General features: G+C 42.4%; 1 protein-coding gene across 1 annotated transcript in view; it reads left to right on the plus strand.

Moving 5' to 3' along the window:
* The first annotated feature begins 5,344 nt into the window (after window positions 1-5,344).
* The window catches only part of LOC143300409 (pyruvate dehydrogenase phosphatase regulatory subunit, mitochondrial-like), a 42,995-nt gene continuing 25,714 nt past the window's right edge, over window positions 5,345-22,625 (plus strand). Inside the window, exons 1-12 of the mRNA XM_076614047.1 lie at window positions 5,345-5,481; window positions 6,693-7,068; window positions 8,222-8,352; window positions 9,249-9,330; window positions 9,547-9,628; window positions 11,077-11,158; window positions 11,793-11,914; window positions 13,115-13,385; window positions 15,121-15,245; window positions 16,416-16,608; window positions 19,152-19,307; window positions 21,330-21,469. Coding sequence (XP_076470162.1) covers window positions 6,761-7,068; window positions 8,222-8,352; window positions 9,249-9,330; window positions 9,547-9,628; window positions 11,077-11,158; window positions 11,793-11,914; window positions 13,115-13,385; window positions 15,121-15,245; window positions 16,416-16,608; window positions 19,152-19,307; window positions 21,330-21,469 — 1,692 coding nt within the window. The 5' untranslated portion in view covers window positions 5,345-5,481; window positions 6,693-6,760. The remainder of the gene's footprint in view (window positions 5,482-6,692; window positions 7,069-8,221; window positions 8,353-9,248; window positions 9,331-9,546; window positions 9,629-11,076; window positions 11,159-11,792; window positions 11,915-13,114; window positions 13,386-15,120; window positions 15,246-16,415; window positions 16,609-19,151; window positions 19,308-21,329; window positions 21,470-22,625) is intronic.

Below are 22,625 nucleotides of genomic sequence, written 5' to 3' on the forward strand. Positions count from 1 at the left end.
GATCACACCCTGTGTACACAGAGAGAGAGGAGTTGTCAAAATACGTTGATAACAAAATGAATTACAAAGGTAATAATTTCATCCCTGTGCAGATCATCTTCCATGTCTCAGATGAGGTTAAAGCTGAACTTATTTTTCTGTAAGATGTAAGAGCAATATGAGGAAAGGGGAGAGGGAAGGAAAAAAGGAAATTTTGCGTTTGGAATAATGACAGAGTTGACACTGGTCTTGCTTGTTATTGTGTTTTGGGAAGAAGAGAAAAGCCTGTTGACTTGTGTTGATTACTTTATATCCTGTGACAAATGTGAGGTTTTAAGCAGATTCACTCCTGTAGAAAGATGAGAAGACATGTTTGTGCTTGCACACACACATACGCCAAAAGGGTTTCAACTGAATGTCATTGGATGCTGGACTGGAAGCTAATGAAAATGAAACTCTTTCAATCAAATCAACATCTTGTCCAAACAGTCGTTTGCCAAGTTGTAAACAGCTGTCAGTGTTTATGAAAATGAAACTCTTTCAATCAAATCAACATCTTGTCCAAACAATCGTTTGCCAAGTTGTAAACAGCTGTCAGTGTTTATGACCAAGACGCATCCTACTGTCTGCATCTAATCACAAGCTGAAATGATGTCAAGCCAGTTTGTATGGAATGTATTGCCAGTTCTGTCCCAGTTTACTTGGGGTCTGTAACAGTGACTTCCCATTCAAGGAAAGTAGCGATGCCACCAAAGACTTAGCCAGAAAATTGAAGTTCTTGCAAGATGTCACTTTGAAAAAGCACATTTGATTTCTTTCAGTTCTGTAAAACTTGCCAGTAACATTCCACATTTTTTCCTTTGGTTTTTCTTTGGCATCAGGTCATTTTGTCCTGTAGATTTCCGAGTCAGCTCTTGATTATAAATGTGTTTACATGAGATGGTAGATGAACATAACACATGAAAAGCACATGCACACATGAGACACATGCACAAACATATTCATATTTATATGTACACACATGCATACGTGATCATTAGCATTCCGAAGAAATTATGCTTGCATGCAAAGAAGCATGCATATGTACACAGACATATTTACAGACATTTTTGTATGTCTACACACACACACACACACACACACACACACACACACACACACACACACACATGTGGTCACTTACAATCACACACTTTCACAAACCTGTTTGTGTGTATACGTCAGGCTATCTGGAAGTTTTATTATCAATAATCTTGCCTCAGCTCTGTTACCTTAATCCTTTCCTCTCAGATGACAAACTTTTACGCAGAAAATGCCACTGTGTATTCTCATTTACACTGAAAATATCACTTTTGAGTGTGTGTCTGTGTGTGTGTCTTTGCTTTGTGTGTAAGGTCTTCAACTCTGTGTGGGATTGGGAAGTTGACCTTTTTTTTTTGGGGGGGGGGGGGGGGGGGTTACTGGTATGAGTGGAGGGGGTGCGGGGGGATTCGGGGGGGGGCAGAGAGTGTCTTGATTCACTTCTGTTCTCCTATCTTCCTCACGCTTACCCTGTTTAACTCACTCCCTCTCACCACAGCTTTCACACCCTCAGCTGCTTGTTCACTTGTAGACTAGATTCTTGGTCATGCTCCATAAATTCTGTATGGGTCTTTGTGATACTATGGGCACAGTTTTTGGAGCTAGTGCATGTTTGGTATGTTGCATATTTCTCTTTTCCACTAAAAGCAGACCTGGAATATAGGATCTCTACAGTGATTTTGATGATGATGATGATAATAATGATAATATTTGTGAAATGACTTACATATGCCACTATTTGCATGTATTTTCCCCAAGCTCTTTATGCAAAGAAATCATTTAATTGAAAAAAAAAGACAGGAAAACAAACTCATACACACAGTTAGGCATGCACCCCCTGCATCCCCTCCCCCATACACACACCCTCTAGAGTGCACACACACATGCAAGTCACAAACTCTAACAAGCATACACACACACACACACACACACACACAGCACAGCACAGCACAGCACAGCACACAGCACATAAGCGACAAAATGTGTTTCACTGTATGAACACATGAAGGGAACACTAGCAGGGCTGCACATACTTTGATTTGGGAGATTTAAAAAAAAAAAAAATCCTCTTTTAACACAACAGGTGCCTATGGATTTCATGCATGAACACTTTCCTGTCAGACCCATCAATTGTTCATTATTTTGCATACCTTTAGTTTAGAGCAAATAACCATCACCAAGGAAAAGGACTGCAGCTCTCTGCTTAGTGGAATTAAAGTGAAATAGTCTTAGTAATTCTGTTTCATGGCAGATGCATGTTTTGTAAAGCTAAAGACTGCCCTTCTGTGAATGTATGTGGATGTAAGTTGTAACAAAAAATATATCGTTCAGGTGAATTGTTAGTGTGTTCCAGTTTCTTTCATGATAATGAATGCACAGTTTTCTTAATTAATAGATGTCTTTGTCAGTCTGTGTCCCCCCTCTCTATCTGGCAAGATAAAAAGTAGACTATTTTGATGAAGTGGTTATGGGATTTCTACTGGTAGATATAAGATAGGCAGCCAGTTAAAACTGCTTTGGAAAACCAGGTCAAACTGGTTTGGTGTTGTGGTCTTCTGTTTAATCTCTTCACCTTTCTGTGTGATAATATCTGGATCAGAGTTGATGTTTACATACCACTTTTTTGATTCTGAAAAAATGAAATGTTATGATTGGGAGGTGTGTGTGTGTGTGTGTGTGTGTGTGTGTGTGTGTGTGTGTGTGTGTGGCTGCATTTGTGTGTGCAGGCATGCATGCAGGCATTACAAATAATTATGGTCAATATATATATATTTTTTTTTAATGTATTTCAGTGTGTAAAATAGTTTAACTCATGTAGATGAAATTTCTTTTATGGGGAGAAACATGTTCATTATTGTTAAAGAGTCAGTTGTTGGTGTATTTGGACTCTTAAAAAATGCTGTGAGGAGTATGCGTGTGAGTTTGGAGAGATGGTGAGGAACGGGACCGTGTGCTGGGTGATTGATTAAAGGGGCAGGGATGCAGGGAAGACCATGATTGGTGGTGCAAGAGGAGAAGTTGGAGAGTTTGTGAGAGAGAAAGAACTGATCTGTGGTTTTAAGCATTACATTTCGTTCTTCTTGAGTGTGCTATACTTCTACAATTTTATAAATGTAAAACGTTATTATTATACTGTCTTACTCTGTCTTGTCGTTTCAACAAGCCAATATTCCATGTTTTGTTTTGTTTTTATAAAGACATTAAACTGATTTAATTGATTTGATTTGATCGATTGATTGATTGTGTCTGGTGTGTCTGTGCTTGCGACTTAGGTTTTCGCTGAGAAGTGATGTGTGTGCAGGGCTTGCATGTGTATGTTGTTCCTTTCTGTGCATGTGTCTATGACTTGACTTGACTTGACTTCATTTGTTGCCATAAAATCCCGAAGGATTTGTTTTAATATCTTTCATGTGTCTTAATGGCACATGTGTAAGATTCACTTTATCTGTCTTGTCTGCCATGGATGACAATACACATCCACATTCCTTTCAAACAGTCTCCACCGCTTTGAGCTTTCAACATTTCTGACAGTGTAGTTGCTTTACAGTGCAACAGATGCACTTGGTCCTCAAATTTGCTCCTGAACCTAGATGTTGTAAGTGTTGTAATACCAAAAGCAAACAAACAAACAAAACACCACCACCAAACCCAAAACAAAAGCCATGTTGCCTGATTTCCCTGTCATGGACAGGAAATGTGTGTATGTCAGTGACCCTGGGAGTTGTGTTATCAGTGAGAGCTGTTACACCTAGTTGTGCCAGCCAGTGGTAAGCAGGTCAAGGGGTAGAGAGACTAGACAAAGGACAGTCCTTGGTCAACCAGGTTGGGGGTTGGGGTCTGGACAAACATCCCAGTCTTGTATAAAGCCCTGTGTTAAACAGATCTGGGTTGTGCTGTTCAAGGAACTGAAGGGATAAGCTGAGTCAGTTGAGTTGTTACATTTATGAAGATCAGTTAAGTTGCTCTTGTTATTATTATCATCATTATTATTATTGCTGTGGTTGTTGTTGTTATCATTTTTGCTCATGGCCCAGATGACCATACAGAACTTAAAATGCTGTCAATATATCAGTCCCTTGCAACGTGAGGAAAAATGAAAACACCAGATTAGAAAATTAGACACATACAGTCACACACATGCCTCTGACAAGAAAGGAACCGAAACAGAAACATGATGTAACATAATTCATATACTTATATATATAACAACAACAGACATACAAAACAAAAAAACTGCCAGTGGGTAACTGACATCTTGGGCACACACAAAAAAGTACAATATAATGTGAATGCTCAATGATAAAGTGCACAAAAATAAAATTATTAAAACACACACTTGACATGGTTAACTGTTCTGTCGGAGGTCAGTTCCTTGTACTGTTATGTTGTGTGATCTTATCACCTAAAGGCTACATGGTAGAGCAGAACTTTGCCTTCAATGTTAAATTTTTTTAAACTTCAATATTGACTTAAGTCTGTTGGTTCGTTAAACAAATGTTTTGTCCTTTGATCAAAAGTTCTGCAATGTTTGGGGCATTTTGAAAAAGAAAGTATGGTAGGTATTTCTCCAAGAACTGACTATGTTATTTTCTTTTCATTGCTCTGAATTACTTATTAGTGTTAGGCATGTGATGGAATGATTGGTTGGAAGCTTTTTGATTTGTCTTTGCACAAGATTAAGCACCATATGAATACATTTATTGCTATTGATTGTTGTGATTATTACATATATGTGTGCATGTGTAACTTATATATATGTATATATATATAAATTTTATATTGATGATGATGAAGGAGTAGGGGGATGACCATGACGATGTTGCTATGGAGGTCCATTTTGGTTTGGGACTGCGTGACAAGACTGTACTCTACGCTTCCTGTCATAATATATATATATATAATTTGCACAGATTAATACAGCGCAGTATCATCAGCAGTTTACAAAGATTTGGAGAGATTCTTCAACTGATTCTGAAAAGAGAAAACAAATGAAGAAAAAAATGCAAGAGGATGGGAAGGAGTGTGAAGGGAGAGAGACACACAGAGAGAATGGGAGTGTATGGAAGAGTGATTGAAATGATTGGACACACATTGTAATGGCCAGACCAGTGTGCTTAGCTTTTACTCACTTTCTTTTTTATCTAATAAACTTAATTCAGTGACACTCCCCTCTTTCACTGTTAATGAGATACAGACCGAAGGTACTTTTACTGACTGTACACTTTCTTTATCAGATAGTGACTGACCCAGCTTTGAAGAAAGCATAACTTCTTCTTGATATAACGGTACAGCAAGTGGTGTGATTACTGGGGACACAGCTCAGTCTGGCAGCCAGGTTCAACAGCTAGAGGAGTCCTTGCTTTGTGGTGCAGTCATTGCTTTCTCGCTGTGTTTGTGGGCTGCAGTTCTCCATGTTCACTTGTATGGGCTTTTATGTGCATGACTGTTTTTACCATACCATTCTTCTACCTCTTCATATGTAGGTTGTGACTCCCACATTCACTCATATGCATAAGTGGGCTTTTATGTTCATGACCGTTTTTACCCCAGCCATGAAGGCAATCACAGTCTGTTTTCAAAAGGATGGGGGTGGCTGCCATGTAAGCACCCCCACCCCCCACACCCCTGTGCCTGCCATGTATGTCCCCCTCTGCCATGCATGTAGCCATTTGGGGGTGTGCATGCTGAATGTGTTCTTCTCTCCATAACCAACCGAACTCTGACAGGGATTGCAAGATCTTTAACGTGTGCATTTGATCTTCTCATGTGTATACATGGTGATTCAGGCATTAGGAGGTCTGCAAATCTGTTGACCCGGAAGATCAGAAAAATCTCCACCCTTAACCCACCCCACATGTGACTTGGATTTGAACCCTGGATGTTCATATTTGAAAGCCCATTGCTTTAACCACTCTGATGCTGCACCAGTCGGATTTCCTTTCTGATAAGAGAGAGAGAGTGAGCAAGTGTGAGTGTGTGCAAAGTGAAGTGAGCTGTATTGGAGATGTTTACTGTAAGACTTAACAGAAGTGGACTACTATAATTTATGTTCCTCCGTGCCTCGGATTAGATTACTCATGCGAGTTGTTGTGGTATTTATTTAGTTCCAGTTTCTGCTTTATCTTCTTCTTTTTTCTTTTTTTCTTTTTTTTTTTTTTTGTTGTTGTTTTTTTTTGCTGCCCCATCATCTGCACCATTTCAGTGGCATTACTCCCACACTGCTCATTCAGATTCCCCCATACACGGCCACACCCGGGTTCATCCGTCACAGTTCCTGCGTCAGCAGTCTGCAAGGAACCATCGATGTTAGGTTGCCAGTTTTATAGTGTATTGTACTGGACAAGCAAGCAAGTACACAACTTTAAAGTGATACTATGTTATAGAAGTACAGCGGGGACAAGTTAATTTTTTTGCTAAAAAGCAACATGAATAACGTCAGATTTGATAGAACAACAGAAATTAAATAATATTGTGATACTGCTGTAAACATTTTAAATTTCTGCAGGTTGCATTGCAAATCAATGAAAGCTGTCATAATTGCCTTCATTTTGAAGTTGTGTACCAGCAGGCTTTCCAAGGGATACCTCTCTGCTTTATTCATTCACTTGCTGTTCACACCTTCTCGTTTTCAGGTGCCTGATTATGAGAATCCAGCTGCTGCACATAAGTTTGTGACTCGTCAGCTGGCCCCGAGATCATCATGAGCTGGTTAAGTCTGAGCCGTGCAGTGACCTCGTCAAGATCTCTGTGCTCGAGGTGGTTGTCTCCTCTACATGTAGGACCATCATCCTCAGCGGCTGGGGTCATTGCGGGTCACAGGCATTCCAGAGCCAGACTGTTTTCAACCCAAGATGCGGATCCGCCGTCCAGAAGTTTAGGGATCCCCCGCGAGGCCTTGCCCAATCAGGCAAGAGTGGTGATATGTGGAGGGGGGGTGGTGGGCTTGTCTGTTGCCTACCATCTGGCCGAGAGAGGGTGGAATGACGTGGTGGTTCTGGAGCAAGGGAAGTAAGTCATGATTTGAGAGACAGGGGGTGGGAGGGGGGAGGGAGAGGGAATATTTTAATGTAACATGTGTGTCTGCCAGCGCCATTAGAGAAAGTATATTTCATTTAGAATCATGAGAAAAAAAAATTTAAAAGAATTAGGGGGCAAGGGAAGAAAGTCATGGTTTGAGAAAGAGGGGGAGGAGGGTGGAGGGAGAGAAAAAGGAATCTCTTAATGAACCATTTGTCTGTCATTGTCATTACAGAAAAATATCTCAGATTATAAACAGGAAAAAGCAGATGAAGAAAAGAAAAAAAGCTGACATTTACATTCATGGAATGGGTGCTGCAGCCCAGAAGTTAAAATGATGGACTTTCAGTGTGAGGGTCCTGGGTTTGAATCATGGTCACAGCACCTGGTAGGTTGAGGGTGGAGATTTTTCCAATCTTGGAGGTCATTAGAGGTGCAGACCTGCTGATGCATGTTTTTAACTGTTTTCAAAGACGGTTGGTTATTTCTATTATTGTTATTATTCAGTGAGACGGGGTGCATTGTATTTCACTTTTGAATTAAAGGTCATATTTAATTTATCTCTCTGTTGCTCATGTTTTTGTTTATGTTTTTTTTTTTTTATCATGCACATATGATAGGCTGTCAAGGCCTCACCAGCATACTCAGTCTATGCATCGGTCAGGATTCTGCTCCTTCTAGTTTTGAAAAAAAAAATAAGCAGAAGAGTAGATCAGTCCACGTGCTTCAATCCTTCATTGAAATGGATACTGTTATAGTTACCGTCATTCTCATTATCATTTTTGTAATCAATATCGCCATCATCATTATTTTGTGTCCTTGAGAAAGGCATTTAAGTCTGATTTTTCCCACTCCACCCAGGTGTGAATGGGTTCCTGATTTCGGATGGGGAAGGCTAAAACAGCAGGAGGAGATGATTAGGCCCTGCCTTCCTATGCCGAGCTCCAGACCCAGTGGATATGATTTCACTGCACCAGCAGCTGTATATACTACTATGGGACCATTAACATAAACCATCATCATTATTACTGTCTTTTATTATTATCATGATATATAAAGCGCTTGATAAACTTGAACCATCATCGTTATTACTGTCTCTTATTATTATTATGATGATGTGTAAAGCACTTGATGTCACTTTCAGTTTGACGTGCGGCACGACATGGCACTCTGTGGGGCTGATCGGTCGCATTCGGAGCACACGCACAGAGATGGAGATGACAAACTACAGCGCCTCCCTCTACAAACAGTGGGAGGCGGAAGGGGAAGGACTGGGTAAGGGACAGCAACAGCAGGATGGTGATGGGGGAGTAATGAGAGATGAGGAATGAAGAGATTTGATGGTGGGCGGGGAGAGGAGGGAGAATTGGGGGGGACGTGTGTGTGTGTGTAGGGGGGTGGAGGGAGGTGTGAAGAGAGGTGGGGGGGTGTCAGTGTTTGTTGATGCAAGTGAGTATTGAAACTTTGTACACTGTAACCTCTGTGCTTTAGTTGGGGTTTTTTGTATGTGGTTTTGTTGTTGTTTTTTGTGTGTGTGTGTGTGTGTTTATTGTTTGGCATGATTCCAAGCAAAACATGCCTGTTTGGTGATTCACTGGATTTTTTGTTATTTCAACATTGCACTTGCATATATGCACATAAACAAACACACTCACACACTCACACACACACACACACACACACACACACACACATGCACAGATGCTTTTTTTCACAGTGCAGTGTCATTCTAAGTGAAAAAGATGTAAGATTGATGGCCAACACACAACGTATAAGTACACCTACTTATTCACCCACACACACTCACACACATTCACACACACACACTTGCAATATATGACTCCAAAGGTTTGTTTTAATATGGTTTTGAGATCTATATATATATCTGAAGTTCCATAACTTTGTTTCTTCTTTTTGAATGTGCTCTTGAATGTGCTTGCACATGTGTGCAAAAAAGTAAAAGACTAACATGACCCACACATCACACACAGTTGATGAAAACTACTGGTATTTGTCAAAAACCAATTGTCTGCAATTAAAATTTTTTTTTTTTATCTTTTTTTTTTAATAGATTGATATTTCAGACAAAGAGAAGATAAGTGGATCCATAAACCATGTTTGTGTTTGCCGAATGTATTTCATATTTTGTTGGGTTTGTTTTCAATGTTCAGGATGGAAGGAATGTGGAAGTTTAAATGTTGCCCGCACACTGGACCGAATGATAGCACTGAAACGACAACATGCTATAGCCAAGTGAGTACTGATTGTGTGTGTGTGTGCATATGTGTGTGTGTGTGTGTGTGAGTGTGTGTTTTCCGTTTGGATAATCAGTTTAAGAATAAGTGGGGGGGGGGGGCACGCACATGTGTGTGGATGGGTGTGTGTTCTGTTTTGTTTGACGAATCAATTTACAAAGAATAGCTGGACTGACTTCGTGTGTTAAAAGAATGGCATGCACTCTGTGTTCAGAACGGTTGGCGTCGAGTGCCACATGGTCACCCCTTCAGAGATCCAGGGTATCTGTCCCACCATACGTGTGGATGATCTGCAGGTAAGGCCCCCATGTGGAAAGAAGGGTGAATGTGTGTCGTGGCACTCGAGTCAAAGTGGTCTTGATTCTATGTGTGTGTGTGTGTGTGTTTGTTCTTTAGTTTAACGTCTTTTCACTGTAAGTGATATTAGACGAGGAAAGACGAGGAAAGGAAAAAAATCGAGTGGGAGGAGGGGGGGGGGGATTACTGTGTACGCATACGAGTAAGTGAAAGTGTGTGTGTGTATGTGAAAATTATTGATTTAAGTTTTGTTTAAAAAACAAACAAACAAAAAACATAACAATATAGCATATTTCAAATGAAAAACTAACAACTATAACAGCGAACCAACTGGACTATTTAACAAGGAGTTGAAAAAGTCATACATTAGCAATGGACTGCTGAAGATCATCAACACTGAAGATGATTTCAGTTCAGGGATTTGAGACTTCAATTTTGTGTGTGTGTGTGTGTGTGTGTGTGTGTGTGTGTGTGATACTACACATGTATGTGCACACAATCTCCCTCTGATATCATGGGATGGTACAATAACTCATGAGGCCAGAGAAAGTTTATGCAATGTGAGATGAATTGCTAATTAGAAGCTCAGGAAAAAAAGGCCATTTCAATAGTATTTTTCAGATGCAAGTGTGTGTCTGCTCACATTACCTCAAAGAACATGACTTAAAATGTATTCTATAACAATAAAGGTTGCATCCAATATCAACATAATTCTGTTCAACATGGATATTATGAAATGCTCCTAAGCATTTTTGCTTAAAAAAAAACAATAAAAAAAACACACACAAAAAAACACAACCTGTTTGGACCTTTAAGTGTGAATTTCAATATTTTGTTTGTGTATTCACTTTTGTATGTGTGATAAGTGAATGCACACTCATACACATGTTTTCATGCATGCATATGATGACATATCAGTGTTGCATCCATGCATGTGTTTGTGGATTGATGTGTCAGTGTATGTGATGTGTACAAACATACATTGTGCATACAGTGTGTTACAGTGTTTGTGTGTGTGGGTGATGTATGTACAGCCATACATAGTGTGTGGGTAATGTATGTACAGCCATACATAGTGTGTGGGTGATGTATGTACAGCCATACATAGTGTTTGCAGTGTGTTGCAGTGTATGTGTGTGTGTGTGTGTTTGACATGTGTACATGCATCCATAGTGTCTGTTGTGTGTTGCAGTGTATGTGTGTGTGTGTGTGTGACGTGTGTACATACCTACATAGTGTTTGCATTGTGTTGTGGTGTGTGTGTGTGTGTGTGTGTGACACGTGTGTACATACATACAATGTGCATGCTGTGTTACAGTGTGATGTGATCTGTGTACATACATACATAATGTTTACGGTATGTTGCAGTGTGTGTGTGTGTGTATGTATGTATGTGTGTGTGTGTGACGTGTGTACATACATATACAGTGCATGCTGGATGTCGCAGGGAGGACTGTGGATACCAGGTGACGGTGTGCTGACTGCTCCCGATCTTGCCATGGTGTTCTCCAGGAAGGCCAAGGCCAAAGGTGAATGGCAGATTGTTGTCGTCAGTGTCACCACTGTCGTCTTTGTCATCACCATCATCATCATCTTTGTCATTGTCATCCTAGTCTTTGTCTTTTACCGACATCATCATCATCATCATCGCTATCCGCATTACTGTTGTCATGAAGTGGTCATTGCCTTTTAGTTATGTGGATGGGAGAGAGGGCGTGTATGGATGGTAATGGAGGGAGGGGACAAAAAGGGAGTGTGGAAGTACATGTCCACATACTCTCACACACAGAGGAGAAATCGTGCAGGCACATATGCACTCACATGCACACATACACAAACGCACACTGACTCACACACATACAGACAAGCACACATGAACTTACACACACACACACACACACACACTCTCTCTCGCTCGCTCTCTTTCTCTGTGTCTTCCCTCACACACACACTCTCTCTCTCATTCTCTTCTCTCTCTCACACACACACACTCTCACTTACTCTCACACTCACTCTCACACTCTTTCTCACTCTCACTCACCCGCCTAATGCCCTGGTTGGTTGGTTGGTTCTTTACCCTGTCATCACCTAGATTAGACGTATCATTCTAACACCCTCACCTGTTGACGGCATTTTTGCCTCGTCATGTGTTTTCCTGCGCAGGTGTGAAAGTGCTGGAGGGTGTGGGGGTGGCCAAGGTGCACACAGAGAACAGCAAGGTGACACACGTGGAGACCACCGAGGGGAACATCAAGTGTGAATACTTCGTCAACGCTGCTGGCCTGGTGAGCAACGCCCCCTGCACCCCCCTTCCCACCCCCATCCCTAACCTTCCAACCCCCCCCCACCCCCATCCCCCAAACCCCAAACCCTGAACCTTCTTTTTCTATCTTTTGCTGAAAGATTTAAGATTTGGACTTGTCTGGAGCAATTGTTGTGTGTATCCTGCCCCCTCACCACCCAGTCCATGCTTTCCACCCCAAAAAAGGATATGTACTCAAAGAACCACAGACACACACACACACACACACACACACACATACACAAACACAAACACACTCACAGACATGTGCACGCACGCACACAAACACATACACATACACACACACACACACATACACACACACAAGCACCCTCGCACAGGGGAAATGGGTCCCCAATACCCTTCTTCTCTCTTCCCCCCTTTCCTTTCCCCCTTCCCCACTTAGTTGTCCTCAAGGGTTGGATGTAGATATATATATATGTATATATATAAAGTGTAGGTAGCTGTTCTAACAACCCCATTCAAAGAGAATTTGTCTTGTCTTGTCCCCTCCACCCCCCCGACCCCCCACCCCCCCCGCCTTCAGGTACGACAGTTACTATTGATACTTTTGTAGCGCCTGTCCTCAGTCAGAGACCAAGCTCTCAGCGCTTTACAAACAACGGAGTCATGTGCATGACAGGCTGGCTGCCTTTGGGTAGATCTGACTGAACGCTGTCTTGAGGTGCTCATCATTTGTTTCTTGTGTCATTCAGTCAGGCTTCAGTCACGTGCACACAGACACACACACACACAAAAAAAAAAAACCCACACACACGCACACACACACACACGCACGCACGCACATGCACATACACACACGCACGCACGCATGCACGCACACACGCACGCATATGCAAATACACACACACACATACGCCTACGCACATACACACATTTGCGCGCGCACACACACACACTGCACACACGCACACACACACACATGCATGCATGAATGCGCACACACATACACACACGTTTAAAAGTGAATACAAGTATATATAAATATTATATATTGATAGATAAATTGATTGATAAATGAATAAACAAGTAAATGGATACACATTCATGTATTTTCCAGACCCCTTTTCAAGGGTCAGATGGAGGGGGAGAATATGATGGCGAGTGTGAGACATATAATGGAACAAGCTTTGTTTCATTTTCTTGCGGCGCACGTTTGTAGTGGTCACGAGAGCTGGGCAAGAGGACGGTGCCTTACAGGGTCAACGTTCCGGTCCACGCCTGCGAGCATTACTACCTGGTAACCAAGCCCATCGCCGGCACCAACCCCATGATGCCTGTCATCAGGGACTATGACGGCTACGTCTACTTCCGCGAGTGGAACGGGGGCATCCTGGGTGGGGGGTTTGAGCCCCACCCCAAGCCCATCTTCAACCAGGGTCCGCCGGAGAAGTTTGAGTTCCAGCTTCTGCCGGAGGACTGGGACCACTTCCGTGAGTGGTTGGATGTTGGTGGTGTTTGGTGACTTCATGTTTGTTGTTTGGAAAGGTGGCAGAGTTTCTTCTGTTTTTTGCTACCTCTTCTTTTGACCCCTTTCCAAAAGTTCGCTGAATGTGGCTTTTTTTTAATTTAATTCTTTTATTATGTGAATCCTTTGCCTGATGTCTTTTTTTTTCCCCCAAAGTTTGCTGAATGTGGCCCATTTTTATCCTTACTGTATTTGAATCATTTGCCTGTTGTTGGTGTTTTGTTTTTGTTTGTTGTGGGGTTTTTTTGCAGTCGTGTCATCTGCACCATTTCATTGGCATTACTCCCACGCTGCTGATTTCAAGTCCCACATACACAGCCACACCCAGGGTCGTCTGTTGCAGTTTCAGTGTAGGCCATCCACAGGAAACTACTGATGTTAGGTCACCAGGAGGCCACACACTAGAGGACACCCTGCACTGCTGCTGAGTCATTTTGATAATGCTCAGTGGTGCCTGTTCTAATTTAACATACTTAGGTCACTACCTACTAAACCCCATACTGACAACAACAATAGCTCTGTTACAGAGCCAGAGTTAGCGTCCCCCCCATTCCCCACCAGAGTGGAGACCACCACCACATCCCTCCATTGACAGTCCCCCATTAATCTGCTGACACCAAAGACCTTGACAGGACTCGCCACAAGCGCGGATGTGGAGGGGTATCAAAACTGAGGTCACCATGAGAGCAGGGCATGAAAGGTCACATAATTTGGGACTTTTTTGAAAATTCTATTATTGATGATGAAGGAGGAAGATGGTGATAATGATGATATTGCTCTGGAGGTCTGTTAGGTGTGATACTACTTGGTAAGGCTGTACTCTACGCTTTCGTTCATAATGATATCCTGGCATTAACCAGATCAGGGAGATACAGACACTAGCAGTGTTCGTCAGGAAATTTGAGCAACACACCCAATGGTATAATAGTCTGAAAGTTGTCTAACAACATGTCACTGTCATGATGTTTGAGTAATACATAACAACAAAACAAAAACAAAAAAGAAACATTGACTTTTACTACTTATTGAATTTTGTGGACAAAAGCTGTTCCAGACAGAGAAACAAGCCATCTTAAAATCCGTACCCATGGGCTGCAATCCCCATGTCCACTCGTATGTGTGAGTGTGCTTTTATGTGTATGACCATCTTTACCTCATCGCATAGGCAGCCATACTCCTTTTTTCTTAGGTGTATGCGATGGGTATATTCTGGTTTCTATAGCCCATGGAATGCTGACATGGATTGAGGATCTTTAACTCAACGGCCAGTCCTCTCTTCTCCGCTACACAGACACCTCGGATGTCCAGTGGGTGTCTCAATGACCCAACCTTTAGCTTCCGTCGTCAGAATTGTGGTATTCTTTGTCAACATTCACCTCTTCAGTGTAAGAGCCTTCTGCTTGTAATATTTTGGTGGTGGTAATTGGGGTGAAACGCTGTTAACGTCGTCTCTTTTGCCGTTCGTATGGAGAGAGTTAATGTGCATATTTGGTCTTCTGCATGCATGTACACATGAAGGGTGTTCAGACACTTGCAGGTCTGCTTGTATGTTGACCTAGGGGATTGAAGTCTCTACCCTTAACCAGGTGTGCCAAAACCAGGGATCAAACTCTGGAACCTTGGGTGAGAATCCAGCGTTCTAACCATTTTGGCCACTGCAGTCGTCTGAAAATGAATCCAGGGTGGCTGGTTGGTTCCAGAGGTACTGCTGAACGAAATCCTGCAGCGAATGCCGGTCATGGAGACAGCGGAGGTACGACAGTTGGTGAACGGTCCTGAGAGCTTCACACCGGATTCCAACTGGCTGCTGGGAGAAACAGCAGAGGTTGGTCTTTCTTTCCCACCCCCCACCCCCCCTTTTCCCTTTTTTTTTTTTTTTTTTTTTTGATAAAAAAAACTTTTTTACAGGTGTGTTATAAACGCAGATCTTTGAATCATTTGGGATCATATTAGAGTTTTCGCCGAGGACCTCCTCAATGATCCTAGGATCTGAGGAACCAGCCATCATCAACATGATAGTAATAGTGTGTTATTTTTAGTGATGTTTGCCAAATATAATCTATAAAAAATGTATTATGATAATGTTGTTGTGTGTTGTTTATAACTGTATTTACCAAATATATTCTTAAGAGCCAAATGTAATGTTCAGAGCATGATACCCTTTCACAATACATATGTTGGGACAGAAAACTGGCTCACTGTGCATGTACCAAATAAAAGAGAAAAAAAACTTTTTTGAAAAATAGAACCCTCATTGCAAGTGATTGTGGTTTGTGGAGGGGAGGGGGGGGATCAAAACAAAGACAGAAAAAAGGTGGAATGTGGTAACCAGAACTGACAGGCTTGTGACTTACAGTTGTCTAATGAAACAACATCTGCCACAAACAGGCAGACAGCTACATTGCCACAGGCATGAACTCCTGATCTCAGGTTGATGATGATAATGATGATGATGAACAACCTAAACTTGACAGGCTTGTGATTCCCAGTGGTATGATTTACTGCCCTCTGCCGCACACAGGTAGACAGTGACTGAAATGCTTTGGGCATGAACTCCCAATCTTAGATGTAATAATGAAATAACAATGATAATTATTAAATTGATGATGATGATGCGTTGACCCCAAACTTGACAAGTTTATCTGATGAACCACCCTCTGCCACATACAGGTAGACAGCTACTGTACTGCCATAGTCGTGCACTCCCGATCTTTGGTGTGATCATAAAATATTGATGATGATTATGAAGTTGCTGTTGATGATGACGAACCTAAACTTGACATGCTTGAGACTCCCAGTTTGTCTGATGATTCAACCTCTGCCACACACAGGTGGACAATTACTATGTTGCCACAGGCATGAACACTCAATCTCAGGCGTGATAATAAAATAATGATGATAATAATTATGAAATTGGTGATGATGATGAACCTAAACTTGACACTCTTGAGAGTCCAAGTTTGTCTGATGATTCAACTGTTGCCTGCACACACAGGTGGACAACTACTATGTTGCCACAGGCATGAACTCCAAAGGCATAGCGGGGGCGGGCGGGGTGGGGCGAAGCGTGGCCGACTGGATCGTGGACGGGCGGCCGGCCCACAGCCTCTGGTCCTACGACATCCGCCGCTTCCTGGGCCACCACAACAACAAGCGCTTCCTGCGTGACCGCATGCAGGAGTCGTTCGGTGAGGGGTGTGGGGGATGGGGTGGGGTACAGGTTTGGGATGAGTGGTGAGAAGGGAGAGGGATGGATGTGATCTGTTGTTGGTTTGGAAGGGATGTGAAACTTTTTCTTTCTTTCTTTCTTTTCCTTTTAACTTTTTCTTCTTTTTTTCTTTGCTTCCTGCATGACTTTTGTAAGAGTTGATCAGTTGGGGGGTTCAGGGAGGGGAGGGGGTGGTGGAGAAGAAGTTGGATGGGTGTGGGTTGGTTGGGATGTTTAACTTTTTTGTGTGTACATATTTCTATCTTTCCCTTTTAACTTGCGTTTCTTTTTTTTTTCTTTCTTCTTTTATTTTTATTTTTTATTTATTTTTATTTTTTGCTTCCTGCATGACCACAGTCAGGAGTTGTTGGTGAGGGGGTGGGGGGTGGGGATTGGGGGGGGGAGGGGAGAAGAGGGATGGACAGGATGTGTGGATGAGTGTAGTTGTGGGTGGGATGTGTGACTGTTTTTGTTGTTGTTGCTGTCTTTTTCTTTCTTTTCCTTTTAACTTGAGTTTCTTTCTTTCTTTCACAACAACAACAACAAACACTTGCTGCATGACTTCATGCAGGAGTCATTCAGTGAGTGGGCGTGAGGGGGGTTGGGGGAGGGGGGTGTGCGGGGGGTTGGGGGAGGGGGGTGTGCAGGTTTTGGATGGGTGGTGAGAAGGGAGAGGGATGGATGTCCTGTGTGGATGTGTGTTGGTTTGGAGGGGATGTGTGACTTTTTTGTGTGTGTGTGTCTTTTTCTTTCTTTTCCTTCCAACTAGCGTTTCTTTCTTTTCTTTTTTTTTTTTTTTTTTTTGCTTCCTGCACGACCACATGCAGGAGTTGTTCGATGAGTGGGGGATGCGGGGTGGGAATGGGGGGGGGGGGTAGGCAGGATGGGTGGTGAGAAGGGAGAGGGATGGATGTGCTGTGTGGATGTGTGTTGGTTTGGAGGGGATGTGTGACTTTTTTTTTTCTTTTTTTTTTTTTCGTCTTTTTCTTTCTTTTCCGTTTAACTAGGGTTTCTTTCTTTTTCTTTTTTTTTCCACAAGTGCTTCCTGGGCAGTCACATGCACGAATCGTTCGGTGATTGGGGGTGGTGGGGAAGAGGGATGGAGATGGTACAGATGTGAGTGTCGGTGGGATGTGTGACTTTTCTTTCTTTCTTTCTTTCTTTACCTTTGAACTTGCGTTTCATTCTTTCTTTCACAATGACAAGCTCTTTCTGCATGACCACATGCAGGAGTCGTTTGGTGAGTGGGAGGCAGGGGGTTGGGGAGGGAGGGAGGGAGGAGAGGGATGGAGATGGTATGGATGTGGGTGTGGGTAGGATACATGACTTTTATTTCTTCTTCTGCTTCTTCTTCTGCGTTCGTGGGCTGCTACTCCCACGTTCACTCGTATGCACACGAGTGGGCTTTTACGTGTATGACCGTTTTTACCCCGCCATGTAGGCAGCCATACTCCGTTTTCGGGGGTGTGCATGCTGGGTATGTTCTTGTTTCCATAACCCACCAAACGCCGACATGGATTACAGGATCTTTAACGTGCGTATTTGATCTTCTGCTTGCATATACACACGAAGGGGGTTCAGGCACTAGCAGGTCTGCACATATGTTGACCTGGGAGATCGTAAAAATCTCCACCCTTCACCCACCAGGCGCCGTCACCGTGATTCGAACCCGGTACCCACAGATTGACAGTCCAACGCTTTAACCACTCGGCTATTGCGCCTGCGACTTTTCTTTCGGTTTTTTCTTTTCTTTTTAGTTTACATTTCAATTTTTCTTTCTTTCTTTTCCGGTTAACTTGTGTTTCTTTCTTTCTTTCTTTCTTTCAGTTTTTTCTCTTTGACCGGCTTCTATGGAGAGGGGGTTTGGGGGAGTTGAGGGGGGTGTAGAGGATGTGTTTTTGGAGGTGAGGATGTGGGTGCTTTAGTAGGTATTGGAGAGAGAATGGGTGGGTGAGAGGTGAGGAGGTTAGAATGGGTTGTGGAGGAGGAGGTGGTGGAGGGTGGATGTTGAGGGAGGTGGTTGCTTTTGTTCTCTCTCCCCTCCCTTTTCTCTGGCTCTGCAATGATATATGATGTTTTATCAACACACACAAACAACCACATGCCACACAAAAAACATACACTCACTCACTCTCTCTGTCTGTCTGTCAACCGTACGCCACACAGAAAACATACGTACTCTCTCTCTCTGTTTGTCTCTGCCTGTCTGTCTCGTTCTCCTATGAGTCTTCAAAAGACTTACTTGCATGAAAACTTACCAATTTTATGTACAGTTTCTTTAGAAATTGTTTTAACCTATCAGTCTACTCTCACTTTTCTCTGGATTCTGTCCTCTAATAAAGTGATCACTGTCACTAGTGATTATGATACTGTTATATCAGAACTACTGGGTCAATAAACATGCTTTCCTTTACTAATCAAAGCAATCATAGATCAATGATTATGATACTGATATATCAAAACTACTGGTTTAAGAAAAGGTCATTCTTCAGCGGGCTGTGTTTTTTTTTTGTGTGTTCACAGCGGCGCATGCGATTTTGAAGTACCCCAAAGAGGAATACCTCACAGGGCGGAAATTGCGCTGCTCCCCACTTCACACGCGTCAGGAGGTGGCTGGGGGTGTCTTCGGAGAAACCATGGCTTACGAACGAGCCATGTACTTCAAACTGGAAGATCAGGGTAAGAAAGTGATCAGAAAATGATGATGGTTTATTGGATTAATCTTGTTGGTGTTGTTTTTTTTTGGTGGGGGGTGTGGGGGGGGTTGTTTTTTAAGAAAAGGAAAGGAGTTTATAAGTGCTTGTGCAAGGAAGTGTGTGTGCGTGTTGGTGGGCAGGTGTATGTATGTGTGTGTGTGTGTGTGCATGTGTGTATGAATGAGTGTTTGTGCTTGTGTGTGTGTGCGTGCATGGTCATAGTCTATTGTCTGTAAATCTGGCAGTTTTTGATTTTGTATGCTATATTTGTGTCTGATTTTGTGCATCATGTATAATCATGACGAAGGATCCAAACCAAAAAAAATCCTCTCAAGGGTAGCAAAGACAACATCAGCACTGTCCAGACTGAAACTATACGGAAGGACAGCAGCATGTCTTTGAAACACAAGATCAGAGCACTGCTTGCACTGGTATATTCTATCTTCCCGTATGCATGCAAGACAAGGGCAGTCACAGCAGATCAAGCCATGGAAATGAGATGTTATCGCAGGATACTAAACATAAGATATACTGATCAAATAGCCCATGAATAAGTGTTTCAAACCATCAAGCAGCACATTTGACTTTATGAAAATATGCTGAAATCTGTTTAAAAAAAAGAAAGCTACACAGGTATAGCTATGTAACAAGATCCACTGGCCTAGCTAAAACAGTCCTAACACTGGTATAGCTATGTAACAAGATCTACTGGCCTAGCTAAAACAGTCCTTACACTGGTATAGCTATGTAACAAGATCCACTGGCCCAGCTAAAACAGTCCTTACACTGGTATAGCTATGTAACAAGATCTACTGGCCCAGCTAAAACAGTCCTTACACTGGTATAGCTATGTAACAAGATCCACTGGCCCAGCTAAAACAGTCCTTACACTGGTATAGCTATGTAACAAGATCCACTGGCCTAGCTAAAACAGTCCTTACACTGGTATAGCTATGTAACAAGATCCACTGGCCTAGCTAAAACAGTCCTTACACTGGTATAGCTATGTAACAAGATCCACTGGCCTAGCTAAAACAGTCCTTACACTGGTATAGCTATGTAACAAGATCCACTGGCCCAGCTAAAACAGTCCTTACACTGGTATAGCTATGTAACAAGATCCACTGGCCTAGCTAAAACAGTCCTCCAAGGAACTGTTGAGGGAGGGAGACAGAGAGAGAGACAGAAAAACAAAACAGTGCACTGACAACTTTGCAGAATGAACAGGAAAGCCATTTGCAGGGACCCAGACTTTCACACAAAAATGACAGGCCTGGAGGAATCTGGTGAACACCTGTTCTGTGCAGTGCCCCAGTGACTTCACACAGCTGAGGGGGAAGAAGAAGAAGATTATGTATAGTTATGTTTGTATTCAGTTGTTGTTGTTTTGTTTTTTTTAATTCTCTGACATGGAATTGATGGAATGGTCAATTCAGATACTGTTCCAGGTTTTGTGTGCTTGAATATGACTGTACTTCGGGCAAATTTTCTTTTCCAGGTGTGTGTGTGTGTGTCTGTGTGTGTGTGTGGGGGGGGGTGTGTGTGTTTTTTTCAGGTTCTGAATGATCAATATTGACTTGTTTTCAGTCCTGTTATGGCCCTGTGGCATTGGCTGGGCTATAACCCATACTACTACAACTACTACTACAAACAGTAATAACAATAACAACAATAATCTTGGTAGATTAATGATTTGTCTTGTCTTCACAATTTGTCTTGTCTTCTTTCAAGGTGTTGTTTTGTCATGTTGTGTTTTGGGGAAGAGGCACTTTACTCTGATTTCCCTCACTCCACCCGGGTGTGAATGGGTGCCTGATTTGGGTCAGGGAAAGTTGAAGAGCAGGAAGGAGAGAATTGGGCCCAGCCTTCCTGCGGCAAGCCCCAGACACAGCAGATATATGAATCCACTGCCGGGATGGCTGTAAAAGGGTATGGGAACTGTAACCTTTTCTCTCTTTTTTTTTTTTTTTTTTTTTTTTTTTTTTTTTGTGTGTGTGTTCCCTAGCCCACGACCCTGAGGAGAAGAGAGGTAACTGGACCTTCACCAAACCCAGCTGGTTTGAGGCAGCACAGGAGGAGTACTGGGCATGCAAAGAGCGTGTCTGCATCATGGACATGTCCTCCTTTGCCAAGTTTGAACTGCAGGTAATTGTTACTTGGTTTGTTTTTATTGCCCTTCCCTGTTTTCTGCGGTGGCACACAAAAAGCCGCATCAGGTCTTTTTTTTTCTGATGAAGTCCTTAGGCTGCCATGAAGCCACACTCTGGAAGAGATCCTGCACTGCTGCTGAGTCTCTTCCATGGTGTTCACTGATGCCTGTTCTGATTGAGCATATCACTTACTTAAGACATGAATGAGTTGCAGCAACAGAGTGAGTGAGTGAGTGGATTCTGTTTCATCTAAAGTGGAGACCACCACCATATCCCTTCAATAACAGTCTCTGTAAGTCTGCAGAGTCTTGAACATGAACTTTACATGAGCATGGAAATGCAAAGGAAATTGAAACAAGGGTCACCTTGAGAGCATGGTATGAAAGGCCATGGGATGTGGGACAATTGCTTCTGTACCATTTCATGATGGAAGAGGGCAATGACGGTGTTCCTGTGGAGATCCATTTAGGGTTGAGATGACATCGGCAGGTCAGCACTCTATATTTCCTTTGATCATCTGTTCGGGATCAACCAGGCTCAAGTGATATGGACACAAGCAGTGAATGTCACTCAACTGTTCAGTTACAGTATTTCAGTTTGGGTCAGTGACTGACTCAGCTCTGTGGAGTGGGCTGGGACCACGAAATACTGCAGTGTCTGCATGTAATTCCTAAGTCTGAACAGAAGGGGAGATAAGATCGAGCAAAGATGAGAAGTTTGTTTCTGTTCAAGAAATTCTGTTGCCAAAAAGCTGTTTGCTTACATTTAGAGGAAAGTCATTTTTCTGAATTCTTGATTTAAAGAATCTGGATTTTTAGTGCAAAGTGTCTGCTTCAGATCCTGGCATTTTTATGTCATAATGTATGTACAAATGTCTATATTCTGGTATCACAGTACAGTTCATTGGATATTTATAATATTGGCAACAAGAAAGGTTTTTCTGTTTTAAGACACTTGCAGCTTATTAATGAGAGCTTTAGAAGTCTGCATCTGGAAAATTAATCGAGTTGTTGGAACTTTGTAATAACTAGAAAAAGGTAGATTTGTATATGTGTGTGTGTGTGTACAAGCACACAAATTTAATGAGCATGCTTGTTTGTGTGTGCATGTGTGTGAGAATGAGGGTGTCTGTGCATGCAAGTGTGTGTGTG

The sequence above is a fragment of the Babylonia areolata genome, chromosome 26, assembly GCF_041734735.1.
Source record: "Babylonia areolata isolate BAREFJ2019XMU chromosome 26, ASM4173473v1, whole genome shotgun sequence".
Lineage (NCBI taxonomy): Eukaryota > Metazoa > Mollusca > Gastropoda > Neogastropoda > Buccinidae > Babylonia > Babylonia areolata.